Source organism: Chaetodon auriga, chromosome 20 (genome assembly GCF_051107435.1).
Source record: "Chaetodon auriga isolate fChaAug3 chromosome 20, fChaAug3.hap1, whole genome shotgun sequence".
In the NCBI taxonomy this organism is placed as follows: domain Eukaryota; kingdom Metazoa; phylum Chordata; class Actinopteri; order Chaetodontiformes; family Chaetodontidae; genus Chaetodon; species Chaetodon auriga.
Genome location: NC_135093.1, coordinates 20,541,438 through 20,554,935, shown reverse-complemented (window position 1 = coordinate 20,554,935; position 13,498 = coordinate 20,541,438). Strand labels below are relative to the sequence as shown.

At 41.4% G+C, this 13,498-nt stretch overlaps 1 protein-coding gene across 4 annotated transcripts in view; it reads left to right on the top strand.

Moving 5' to 3' along the window:
• Positions 1 to 12,305, top strand: part of jmjd1cb (jumonji domain containing 1Cb) — a 134,430-nt gene extending 122,125 nt beyond the window's left edge. For all 4 annotated transcript variants that reach the window (XM_076759360.1, XM_076759359.1, XM_076759362.1 and 1 more), the window contains 15 exons: positions 1,047 to 1,261; positions 1,348 to 1,500; positions 1,936 to 2,025; positions 2,363 to 2,487; positions 2,951 to 3,185; positions 3,375 to 3,595; positions 3,892 to 4,245; positions 4,369 to 4,537; positions 4,699 to 4,789; positions 4,983 to 5,113; positions 5,628 to 5,750; positions 7,098 to 7,237; positions 7,357 to 7,533; positions 8,243 to 8,374; positions 10,615 to 12,305. In XM_076759360.1, the coding sequence (XP_076615475.1) occupies positions 1,047 to 1,261; positions 1,348 to 1,500; positions 1,936 to 2,025; positions 2,363 to 2,487; positions 2,951 to 3,185; positions 3,375 to 3,595; positions 3,892 to 4,245; positions 4,369 to 4,537; positions 4,699 to 4,789; positions 4,983 to 5,113; positions 5,628 to 5,750; positions 7,098 to 7,237; positions 7,357 to 7,533; positions 8,243 to 8,374; positions 10,615 to 10,707 (2,449 nt within the window). In that variant the 3' untranslated portion in view covers positions 10,708 to 12,305. The remainder of the gene's footprint in view (positions 1 to 1,046; positions 1,262 to 1,347; positions 1,501 to 1,935; positions 2,026 to 2,362; positions 2,488 to 2,950; positions 3,186 to 3,374; positions 3,596 to 3,891; positions 4,246 to 4,368; positions 4,538 to 4,698; positions 4,790 to 4,982; positions 5,114 to 5,627; positions 5,751 to 7,097; positions 7,238 to 7,356; positions 7,534 to 8,242; positions 8,375 to 10,614) is intronic.
• The last annotated feature ends 1,193 nt before the right edge of the window (positions 12,306 to 13,498 follow it).

The window sequence follows — 13,498 nt, the reverse complement described above, 5'->3', positions numbered from 1 at the left end:
CTGCTGCAGTCTCTCTCCGTCTCCCTCTCCCCGTCTCTGCATCTTTACTTCTAATTCTTGCTCTCTCTCACCCTATCTCCCCTCCTCTGTCTGACCCAGTAGACTGAGATTTTTATAAACAACCTGAGCTGACTGGGTTGTTTAAGGACATCATAGACAATGGTGGAGTCATTCTGTCACTCATTGCCAGTAAATAATTGCATCTACACTACGATTTGATTTTGACATGTGAGTGTTATATACTGATGAGGATAACTAATTCACTTGTCATATAGAGCAGGTCTAGACCACATTAGAGACCCAAGATCCAAAAACTTCCTATATAAATCTCTATCTATCTATCTATCTATCTATCTATCTATTGAGATAAGGAGAGAGAGAGAGACATTGAGAGAGACATTTTTACCAGGTCATCATTGGGGTGTTGTATTCATATAGTAGTGTTTGCAGATGCCATCTCCACTGTATCCTGTGAAAGTGCAGCAGGAGTAAGGATTATTGGGACTGTCATTTGCACTTTTTGTGACTTCCAGTGGCTGCAAGATTTTGAAATGTAAAGGGAAACCTTTCAATATGTGTGCTGTTGTCTCTGCCTTCACTTATAATGTCCAGTGTCAGATTTGTCAGATTTTGCCTAATAATCTGTATCAGGCGTCAGGTCAGAGTGGCAAAGTGATAGATAACTCAGCAGCTACATTCAGGACTTACCAAACTTTGAATGATAGCTTTTTAAATTTCCCTTTCTAAAAGCAGAATAAGTTACTCTGCCTTTCTTTCTTATTTTTGTGGATATTAATAAGATGTGTGGCACTATTAGCTTTTCAAATTTAGCAGCCCTGTGAGGGCTTCCCTTGAGAGATGCTTATCATAATTTATCTGACCAGACCAGACAAGCTGGTTATACAGGAATTCTGGCATGCACTCATATCACAGTAGTAGTACAATTTCCTGCAAGTAACCTAGTTTCTTGTGTGCATGTAAACATACTGAAAATGTATGCAAGCTTCCTCTGTTAGTTGTTCTAGTAACCATTTCCTTCCATTCAGGCTTTCCTACAGTAAAAATGGAGTCATCCGGATGGATGGCTTCTCCAGTCCAGACCAGTTTGATGATGAAGCCCTGGCCTTGTGGGTTCCTGGGGTGATGGAGGAGAGCCACCTGGACCAATCCACAGCCAAGTACATCCTCAGCTTCATAGGAGACAAGTTCTGTCAGATGGTTGTGACTGAGAATACTGCAGCTACCTGGGTCAAGAAGGATGGTAAGGTGTCTTCAAAAATGATTGACGTTTTGATTAAATGAGCCTACCTATGTTTTTACATTGAGGAAATCTTGTGTGTGTTTCAGCCAAGCTGGCATGGAAGCGAGCGGTGAGGGGGGTGCGGGAAATGTGTGATGCCTGTGAGGCAACACTCTTCAACATCCACTGGGTCTGTCAGAAATGTGGCTTTGTTGTCTGCTTGGACTGCTACAAGGCCAAGGAGAGAAGGAGTTCCAAAGGTCAGTTGTGTGTATGTGTTGACAGTTTGGAGCCAAATGACAGATGAGACAAGCTGGAATTCTGGCATGCACCCATGTCACAGAAGTATTACACTTTCCTGCTTAACCTTTCTCTAAGTAACCTAGTTTCTTGTGTCCATGTAAACATACTGCATATGTATGCCAGCTTCCTCTGTTAGATAAATCAGCATGTAGTGAAAGTCCAGCAACCATTGAGCTGGTTCTAAGTGAAATGATGCATCAGTGTGGAAGTTAACAGTATTGTTTTTCCTTCACACATCAGTCTGGAATCATGTGTACTGTCTGTAACAAATTAATACAGTGTCTGTGTGGTAATTGTTTCTTTTATTATTGTGTGTGCTGTTGTGCACACACACGCACTTGTGGGTATTATTACAGCAGCTGACTTGTATCTCTCTCTCTCTCTGTGATCAGATAAAGAACTATACAGCTGGCTGAAGTGTGTGAAAGGCCAACCCCATGATCACAAACACCTGATGCCAACACAGATCATACCTGGCACAGGTACAGCACACACTACGGTGTACTCTTTCTCATCCTGTTTACACCATGGATGAATTCCATGCCTCTCTTTATCTCTTACTGTAGCTGCCTTGTCTTGTCATGTCTTGATCATACATACAGTAGAGTGTATGGCTGGTGTGGGTGAAATACTGATAGTGATATTAGTGGACTGAGGTCGTCAGTGACCAAAAAACATCTTTTCATTTTTCTTGTCTTTTATTTTGGGTCATCCCTACTGGCTGGGTCATGTTCTATTTTTATAAATGTTCAGTTTTTTTTCTCCCTTAAACTTCTTCCTGAAATATTGAAATTCTGCTGCATCTCTTTGACGTTTCAGTGCTGACAGAATTGGTGACTTCCATGCACTCTCTGAGAGAAAAACACAGCATCAAATCCCACTGTCCCTGCACCAACAAACAGAACCTCCTCAACAAACTACCGTCCACGAACGGTGTCTCACAGGTATTATTCCAGTTCCTGAGCTGGGACACTGTGTCTCACAATTATTTATTATTGTTTTTATAATTAGCAAATGTGTTTGGAATTTCCTGTCAATGATGCTATAGACACCTAACGTTTTGATTTCTAGGGGGGCCACAACAGACATTATTTTGCGAGTTCTTGAAACTATATAAAGTCCTAAGTACAACAAACGGCAGATTGACTCAGTTTAAAGGGGCATTTTTTTAAGAGATTGCCAAAAAAAAAAAACGTGAAAACAGTTCTGATAGTATGTCAAAGATGTCTGTGTATGTGTTGCATTGACATCTACTGAAGTTAGTATGCTAACCAGCTAGCCTTGGCTCCTCCTTTCGTGCCTGTTCTCTGTCTGACTTTCTTTTACAAAGGAGCCACTGCCAGTTTGTATAATAACATGAAATTTTCAATGTTCTGTTAACCTTTAACCCTCATGCTTCTGTGACAGGTTCTGCAAAATGTCCTGAACCACAGTAACAAACTGTCCCTGGTGAAAGCTGAGCGAGGCTCTCAACAGAACTCTGATCAAGGAGGAACCAAGGCAGAGACGAATGGAGGAGGTGGTGGAGGAAGCAGTCCAGGCAGTGATGCAGGAAGTGCCCCTGTCACCCCACCAGAGTCCCAGTCACCTCTGCATTTCCTGGCTGACCTGGCAGAGCAGAAATCTAGGGAGGAAAAGAAAGGTGACAGAAAGGGAGGGGGAGAGATTTGGATTGTGTTATTTTGTTAAATGGAATCAGTAGAGTTGTAATTATTGAATCAGTGCTTCTTTAGTGATTTCTTTCATATGATCATGTTCCCTTTTGTATATTTCACTGACAGAAAGTATTTTGGTCATTAGTAACCTTTTTTCCCCCTACCTTCTCTAACAGAAAACAAGGAGTCAGTGCTGCTGGGTAAATCAGTGAAGGAAGATAAAGAGGGGGACAGCCTGGAGGTCCTACAGCAGTGCAAAACCACCTCACTGGTGGCTAACAGTACGGAGCAGGGCTCCACCCTCAGAGATCTGCTCACCACCACAGCAGGGAAGCTGAAGCTGGGCTCTACAGATGCAGGAATTGCCTTTGCACCAGTCTACTCCACTGCTTCACAGGTACACAGATTGACACATTTGTGATGTAATCCAGGATTAAACATTATTGGTTCAGAAAGTAATTGATTTGTCTCTTTTTCATCGGTTTTACTGCCTATGTAAAGCATACCCCCACCCTGAGTATGCTGTAAATCACTGATTTGTGATATGTAAAAATAATATATTATCACCTGTTGTACCACCTTGTCTTGTTAATGCCCACTGCAGAGTTGGGCTTCAGTTTCTCAAATTGAGAAAGAAATTAGGTTTGAAATATTGAAATCTTATTTTTCCTCTTTTCTCCTCTCTTTCTAAAGACTGGAAAAGGTGGGCGGACCATGCCCAATATCCTTGATGACATCATTGCTTCAGTAGTTGAGAATAAAATCCCAGCCAGCCGCCAAAACATCACCACCAAACTGTCAATCAAGCAAGAGTCTGGCACCCCTGGCAGCAACAACAACAACAACCCTGCCCCTGCTGTTACTGAGGATGCCAAACCAGACAGGAAGAAGTCAGCGCCTGTTATTGCAGACGTGCCAGAAGAATCAACCAATCAGTATCCAGATATTTCTCACTGCTGGTTAAACAACAAACGGTTACTGTGGCTGAAAGATCATCGCAACCAAAACAACTGGAAGCTGTTCCGAGAGTCCTGGAAAAAAGGACAGGTACACACCAGTCTCACTAACAGTAGCAACTGTAGTCTTCATTACAACAGTACTGTACTAATGGTGCAAAGTAAGGTCATTAGTGATATCAATAACCATATGAATGGTTTTGTTTTTGTCCAGCCTGTGTTAGTGTCAGGGATCCATAAACGACTGAATGCCGGTCTGTGGAAAGCTGACTCCTTCAACCAGGAGTTTGCAGACCACCAGGGAGACCTTCTCAACTGTAAAGACCAGGTGGTGTCCAATTCTGGGATCAAGGAGTTCTGGGATGGATTTGAGGACATCACCAGTGAGTTCATCTGCATTTGCTTCACAGTTGTTGTTTGATTGATTATATAGCTGCTTCCAGACATCACTGATGTTAGATAAAGGTCACCATGAACTACTGAGAAATGATAGTGATATGAACTGGATTTATTCAGTCTAACCAAACTCTTCTTACCTTTTCAGAACGGCCCAAGTCCAAGGATGGAGAGCCCATGGTCTATAGACTGAAGGACTGGCCTTCTGGAGAGGAGTTCATGGCCCTCATGCCCTCAAGGTACGCATACACCCACTTAACCTCTTTTTTTTAACTCCATTACCTCTGTGCTGCTGAATCTCAGTCTTCTACATTGCTAAAAATGCTGATGATAATTCACATACATTTCATGAGCGCAGGTCTTAAGATGCTTAAAAAATGCAAAGTGATTGCAAAGTGATTGTGAGTCCATCTCAATTTCGTGTTTTTGCAGATATGATGACTTGATGAAGAACTTGCCCCTGCCAGAGTACTCAGATCCAGAGGGCAACCTCAACCTGGCCTCCCACCTTCCATCTTTCTTTGTCAGGCCAGATCTGGGGCCAAGACTATGCTGTGCCTATGGTAGGAGGGAAATCAACAGCAGCAATGATTTAATTCAGTTCAATTCATTTCACTTTAATTCTTTGTTCATGCATGCAAATGAAAAATGTGTGATTAGATTTGACTTTTTGGGCTTCATTAGTGGTTATTGACTAGTTTACCAAGTTGTTGACCATCTGCTTGTGACAAGCATTTGAATACTGCCTTATCTGTTGGCAGTTTGAAATATTGGATAATTGTGTGCGTTTACCCCTGGATTTGTATTCTAAGTGAAAATGTATATTTGTTGTTGTATATTTGTTTGTATGTAGTTCAGAATAATTTTGAAGTTGTCTGATGACCAAAGATCCCACTTAATATCAAGTAAATTTTCTGTCCCACTGTTTTACTGCTGTTGCATTATGCACACATTTTTAATGTTGTAGTGCATATTTTTATCATGCTTTTGTTCATTTTTTTCCATTTAAAAAGTTTTATACATATAGAATCCCCCTCTGCCCTTCGTCTTCTGAATCAGTTGTTTGTCTCCCCGTAGGTGTGGCTGCGTCTCAGGACCAGGACTTTGGAACTGCCAACCTCCATGTGGAAGTCTCAGATGTTGTGTCTGTTCTGGTCTATGTAGGCGTAGCCAAAGGCAATGGAGTCCTGTCCAAAACTGGTGAGCTTACATCGTCAACTTAAAGATTTGGTGGACTTACATGAAAATATTGTCAATTAGTGAGCACAGGAGGGAAAGAATACAAACAAAACACAGAAGAAATAGGAGGAATGAATAAAGGTGTCAGACGTCATCACCCTCTTAATCTAAGTTGGAGTAGCCAAAGGCAGTGGGGTCTTATCCAGCTTCTTTAACAGTGCAGCTAAATACTGCTGTCACCACTCATTGGGACTGCTGAAGCTCTATGAAAGAACCTTGGCCCTTCTCTCCTCCTCCCCTACTCACCATAATTGACACTGGGAACTGGCACTGAACACTAATACTGTGTCAAGCTGCTGCTTTAGCTGTGTATGCATCCGACTGATAGAAAGTAACAGTCTCGTGTTGACTTGAAAATCTTGTGTGCAGTGGTTTTATTCTTGTCAGCACACTGTGATCAGGGAAATACAAAAAATGGATGCTTAAGGAAATGGATGCTTTAAGAACCACAACTGCAGCCACCGTGGTCTTTATTGGAGGATAAATTAGAACTTCATACACAATTGAAAGATGAAAACACAATTGAGTACTAGGTAGATGCCCAACTAGCAGCCACTTCTCAGTTTCTTCTGGTGTTCTCATTTTTTTCAGCCTTGCCTTGTTAGAAAACATTATGCATGCATAATGTATAAATCATATTTTCAAAGACTCAAAATCTTTGGGGATAGAACAGTTACTCTAAGTGTGGTATTGAAAAAGGAAACTTTTTTGGTTTTCAGTTTCAACTTTCTGTCACGTTTTGGCATGGAGAGGAGGGGTTTGAGGGGAGGGGCAGAGAGAGAGTGGTATGATGATTAGCTAAGGTTAGAGCTTGTTCCAGCAGACCACTCTCTGACCAGCACAACATCGGTTAAAAGTGAGCTTTAACCAAGACACATTTATGTGGAAGAACAACGGCAGAGTGAAACACACTTAAAGTACTTGCGGTTTGGTAGTTTCAGGTGAACTCATGGAAGCCAGTGCTTTATGCTCGGTGCATGGTCGGTCCAGAGGAGGGACGTTTTGTCATTGTTATACAAATATGTAAATCACACTCTCTTTGCCCCTGTTCCAACCCCATAAAATCAAGGAAATATGTCTATTTAGGCAATTTATTCAGTAAAAAGCCTCAACATGGTAAGTTACTGAATGAAGTTTTGCTTTCTTTTCTATGTATCATCATTATAAACTAAGTAGCTTTTTGAGAGCAGAGAAGAGCAACTAGCTAATGAATGATTATTTGGTAAATTAGGAAAAAATATTTTTGAAAATGTGAAAATAGTGATTAAATGCAGCCTTAGAAATATGATTGTGTGTCTGCTTGTGTAGGAGTGTTGAAGCGTCTGGAGGAGGAGGATCTAGATGAGGGGGTTCGGAGAAGGCTCAAAGACTCCAGTGAGACACCGGGGGCGCTGTGGCACATCTATCTTAACAGAGACATGGACAAAGTCAGAGAGTTCCTGCACAAGGTCAGCACTCTGAAAAAGATACTGAATAATTGCAACAGTTTAAAATGTTGTAAGCGTCAATACAAATACTGACCTCACTAACACTTCCTTCTTCCCCCACTCACCTACCACCACCTTAGCTCTGCAAGGAGCAGGGATTGGACGTGTCACAGGACCAGGACCCAGTCAGAGAGCAGGGATTGTACTTGAGCAGGAAGCAACGTCAACGGCTGCTGGATGAACATGGAGTTCAGGGCTGGACTGTAGTTCAATTCCTGGGAGACTCTGTACTCATTCCAGCAGGGGCCATGCACCAGGTATATACAACCCCCATTCAGTTGGGACACATAAATAAAACAGAATATGATCATTTGATGGGACAGTATCATGATTGGGTATGAAAGGAGCATCGTTGTCAGGCTATGTCAAGCAGAGTGCCAGCAAACCTGTATGTTATTGAAGTGATTCAGAATAATTTCAAAGCTGATAGGTATAATGAATTCTGCATATGTTGTCTCTTTGGAAATTGTAACCTTGATAGACGGGGTAGGGAAATCAGAAAGTATTGAGAGATGGACAGCTACGTTGGTTTGGGTTTTTGGATGGAATTAAAAATAAGAAAAATCTAGAAAAAAACAGGTATTCTAGAAATTGTTTGATTAAGATAGAGTCACTTAACATGCATTGTCACTGCCTTTTTCAACTTTTTTACATAAATTTAAACCCCATTTTTGCACCAGTAGATGTCACAAATCACATATTCTTTTACTGTAGCTTTCACTGAGTTCATATTGAATGTATTTCAGATTTCGGGGGTTTTTTTGTAAACTGATGTGATTCTGCACAACCTCATAATGATGTCCTTCATGTTTTTATACCTTTTTTCACACATATTGTTGAAATTGTTAAGTAACACCATTCACAGTCTTTGTCATATTAATATGACAATTTGATTGTGTCCGGTTATTATCTGAGTCCAGGGGTCAGTGAAGTGTCCTCATATCCTCTCTCCATCTCGTCTGTCAGGTCCAGAACCTCCACAGCTGTGTTCAGGTCATCAATGACTTTGTGTCACCTGAACATGTGGCCAACTCCTTCCACCTCACCCAGGAGCTCCGGCCCAATAAAGAGGAGGTAAACTACGAGGATAAACTACAGGTGATGAATCAGAGTTCTTTATTTAATTTAAAAAATGAATGAATGTCTCACATTGACATTATTAATGTTAGTTTGGCAGTGCATCAGTGTAACTGGCTCTGCAGCTTAAGGCAACATCTGTCATTTCTATCACTGATTCATTGACTTTCTCCTTCCTCCTGTCTCACTTGCTGTAGCAGCCTGCCTTTCACTTTTCTTTAGAGAACATTTGTGTGTGTGTGTGTGTGTGTGTGTGTGTGTGTGTGTGTGTGTGTGTATCACTCAGTATGAAATAAGGGACGACAGAATGAGTCATCATGAGTGATGTTCTCTGGACATCAAGTCCCTCTGCTCTAAATGCACTCCACATTGTAAGCAAGGTGTGAGTCAGCGTCCAGCTTCTGTCTGTCTGTCTGTCTGTCTGTCTGTCTGTCTCTCTCTCTCTCTCTCTCTCTGTTTGTGTGTGTGTGTGTGTGTGTGTGTGTATGCGCTCTGGTTGTGTTCACATTGACAGACTGCAAGTGAGGAAAAAAACAGAGATTGGCTCTGTTGGATGAAGGATGATCGTCTGGAGGAGCCACAGTGCAAATGCAAAGAATCATGTTCATTTAAAGTCCATCTAGAATGTGCACAAATGAATCCTGTATCATCATAACTATAAATTGTAGATTTGTGTGTAATTATTTATCACTGCTGTCTTTTCTGAAGCATAGCTCCACTTGCAGGCACCACCACACTGTAAACAGTATAACTTTAACCAAAATGGAGTGGATTTGTGTCTGTCTGTCCTTTGATTTTCTCGACAACCATTCATCTGATCAACTTCATACTTGACAGGTGTCTTCTATGGAAGCACAGTGTTGAATGTGAAGTAGTTTAGATGAGCGGTTCTTGAGAAGAGTTTAGATGACAGTCAGTGGCTACATTATACCCAGAGCCACGTAGAGAGAGGGTCAGGGTTAAGCTTTTCTCTCAACAGTGTTGGTTAAACCTGATGAGGCCTCAGCTAATTTGAATTCGAATGTTAATGTTGTGATAACCCCACACAGTGGTTAACTTAATGTTACTAAGCTAACGTTAGTTAGCTACCGTCAATGAATGTCAGCCTATCTTTTGTAATGCCCTGAACCAGTTATAAAACTGTGTATCTGGAACTGTGCTGGCTCTCCAGCGCTACAGGTTGATGATGTTGAGAAAGCTGCGAGCAGCAACTGTAGGCCAAGCAGCCTGTTCTGAACAGATGTGTTGAACGGGCACTGCACCAGTGAGCACTGATAGATATGTAGCTGGTGTCGCAGATGGAACTAAACCTCGCTTCTAGAGTCAGTAGGAGGAATGAAAAAGAATTGCTTCTCAACAAATCCCTGTTTTTTATTCATTTGGAACTGGTTCCATCGTACAACTAGTTTTCCATACCCAATTGTACAATTACATAGTTTTCACTCAGGGATGATGATGCCTGTGTAGACATGCAGAATCAGAATCACAACAGCACAGTGCTGCAGAGATGCTTTTTCTGGTGGCAGATTGTCAGTGCAGAGGAGCTCTGAAGCTCTGTCAGAGTGGATTCTTCCACTCAGTCCTGATGGTTCCAGATGTCTTATTTGATTACAATGATGGAGTGTTGTGACATTTTAAATGGCTTACCATTTTTGAATATATTTTTCTGATGCCTGATCTATATGTGAACACAGCCTGTACAGATGCCTGCATAGAGTTTCCTGGACTTCATGTCTCAGGTTTTCTTTCAATGCACTGACTGTGGGAGTGTATGAAGACTTGTGTGTGTACTGTAAGAGTGGATGAAAATGGCTGAGTACTGTATGTGTTCAAAATAATGTCACTCATCATCACTCATCTCACATAAGTGCACTCAAATCACATCCTAGATGCAGCTCAGAGTGTCACACTGCTGAAGCCTCGTTTTAGCACCATATTCACTTTTGAATGCATTTTTGCACTGAAGAGGACTGTGACTTACCCTCCATCACTTACATAGGATGAAGGGATCACTTAATGTCCACTATGAACAGGAGGAGCAATTCCAGCAAGCAAAAACAGTGTCAGTGTTCCTTTGGACACCTGACTTTTATTTTAAGACAGCTTCAGTTGTGAAGCTGTCCTTCAAGCAGTGTTACCGTCTGTTCACTTGTGATAGACAACACTAACAGCAGCAGCAGCCAAATCATTGATGTTAGCAATGAAACTCTTGTGGAATAAGTGCAGTTGTGACAACTCTTTCTCCTCCTCCTCATCCTCAGGTGAAGAATATCTTGTACCACTGTGTGAAGGAGGCGGTGAGCTCTCTGAAGAGAGGCAGCTCTGAGGAAGACAACGAGGAAGAGAACTCATGACACCCCCTTGACCTCGTCCACACCTTCCAGAGAGGGACACAGCTCTCATCAGCACCTCGCTCTCGCCACACCCATCTCGTCATGTGGAGGACTGCGTCACGTGACCACAAGAGGTGGTCAGGTCAGAGCTGGTCATGTGACCCAGGGGGGCATCATGGTGTGAGGTGCACCCATATCACACATCCAGGTGGCCAGTGAGAGGCACACCCACCTCCATCAACACCCCAAACCTTTAGTGCCAAGAAGAGACAAACACAAGACCAGGAGCCGCTGGACTGACAGGGATTAAACCTTAGATACCACACCTCTGTGTTCCAGAGACTCACAGCACAGCGTGTTGGATGGGAGCTTTAAAAAAAAAAAGCCACTAAGATGGAGTGAAGCAGCACTACAAGCCTCCACTGAAACAAAACTGAACTCTTTAGTGTGACTGATGGTGCATCCCGCTAAGATCCAGTTTCCATAGAGACTCAGACTGTCCTGTAAGATAGAGTTCACAGGCTTGATGGCAGCAGCAGTGATGACGGAGACACCGCTGCTCTCTCACTGTAATCTTCTGTGGATTATAAAGGCCAGGAGGTTTAATCCCTGTCTGTTGCAGCAGCCCACACAATGTCTTGGACAGAAGATATTGCTGATCCAAAAGCATCACCAGCAGCAAGCAGCATCAGGATCAAAACTGTCATCTCTGCTGTTTAAAAAAATCAAGAAAAAAAAAAAGATTTGAGGGGAAAAAAATGCAAAACAGAAATCTCAGATGTTTCAGTCAGCAGACAGTGAGCTCTGCTGCTCCCTCGTTTTGGTGTTCCTTCTGTAATTTGTCTGTTCTCGTCCTTTTTTTCTAGTTCTGTCTGTTGCTGTTTTGTTCTTAAATTTCTTTTTCATACAGTTTTATTTCCTCTGTGAAGATGTATTTATTTTATAGCTCTATGATATGCGATGTTATTGAGACAAAAAGCATTAATGTAAATGTGACTTGTACAGTTTTTTTTTTTCTTTTGCTATGTGATTTTCAGTTGTAATACGGCTCTACTGTGATGGAGAACACACACACATACGCTCACACACACACACACACTCACACACATACGCTCACACACACACACACACACACACACACACACACACTCACTCACACACACACACCAGCTAATGCCTGTAACTTTGGGAAATGTTGATGCTCTACAGTCCTCATGCCATAAATAAATTTTTTGAAAATGAACTGCCAAACTATTGTAAAGACTGTTTAAAGATGTATTATGTAAAGAAAGAACAAAAAGGCTTATACACTTCAGCATTTTATGAAAAAAGTATTTGCTGTAAAATTGAGACATTTACATAAAAGATGTAATTTATTTAAGAAAAAGGATGAATTGTCTTGTTTTTGTTTGTTAAGATTTACTATGGTGAACTTTTGAAGTTAAAAGATGAAATAATGAAAAAGTTTACTATAATGTGTAAATATATACATATATACATTCACTGAGGTATTTTTTTAAAACATGGCTTGCTTCAATTTCAAATTTTAAAGTGCAAGTGTTACATGCTTTGTACATTGAAGTTCAAAAGGGTTTTACATTTTCCATTAAAATGGATTTATCAAACATTTTGGTGTTGTGTTTTTGATTCTGAGGATGGAGTCCCTCCTCGAACATTCAGACAAGGACACTAGAAATCCAATGAATTTGATGAGTTAAGAAATGGTTCTTAGAATGAACAGTTTAACAGAACATTGTTTGTTGTTTCATTTAGTAGACTGGATGACGATAGTAGACAGAAAAAATACACCCACACACACTACAGTCAACATGGATTTCCTGACATACACTAATAAGCTGAATTTCTCAAAACAAACATCCTGTAAATACAATACATGAAGTGTTTTGCACATCACAAAAATCACTTTCAAAAAGGAATAAATGCCTTTGATTTTGTGTCAGTAATTGAGTTACTTGCGTATGATTGGCTCAGCACCACAAGTAAGGGTGTAATTATGGAAAGCACATCACACAGCTGACAAATAAATAACAAGAAACTATACGTAGAGGTGATAATGGCCTTAAAAATATTTTTAAAGTACATGGGAGTCTCCTCTCATCTTCAACCGCTTATCCGGGGTTGGGTCGCGGGGGCAACAGCTTCAGCAGGGGACCCCAAACTCCCTTTCCTGGGCCACATTAACCAGCTCTGACAGGGGGATCCCGAGATGTTCCCAGGCCAGTGAGGAGATACAATAAATAAATGGGAGTAATTTGTAAAATTAAAAAACAAAGTGTGCTATGTATTGAACATGTTCATGAGACTCGGACTGTGTGCTCATCACCTTTAGGTGGTGCTGTTATTCCATCTTATGTTAGAGGTGAGGCACCATCCTTCCTCCACCAGGTTCGGAGACACAACATCCTGGTAAACTGAACAAAAGAAGAAAAAACAAAATCAGAGCTGACTTCTTAAATCAAACTCGGGGTCGAGTTTGGTGATGCCTCTGCCAGATCCAGCAGTGATTGAAGGCGAGTGCAACCAATCAAAGCCTTCTTTTCCCAGATTTAGAGGACACCACCATTCTTTTACACCCCAGAGTGTGTCCTTGTGACTTTTCAGTGACAAACTGAAGTGTACTCATAGCAGACAGCACACTATGAATATTTAATATGGTCAGTTTTGTAAGTTAGCTGTTGATGCGCACTATTCTCCCATAATGCAGTGCACAAACATTGGCAGAACTGGTTTCAGTTACTAAGCACCTTTTAAATGGAAAAAAGTGCTAACTGTCTTCAAACTAGAGTCCTAC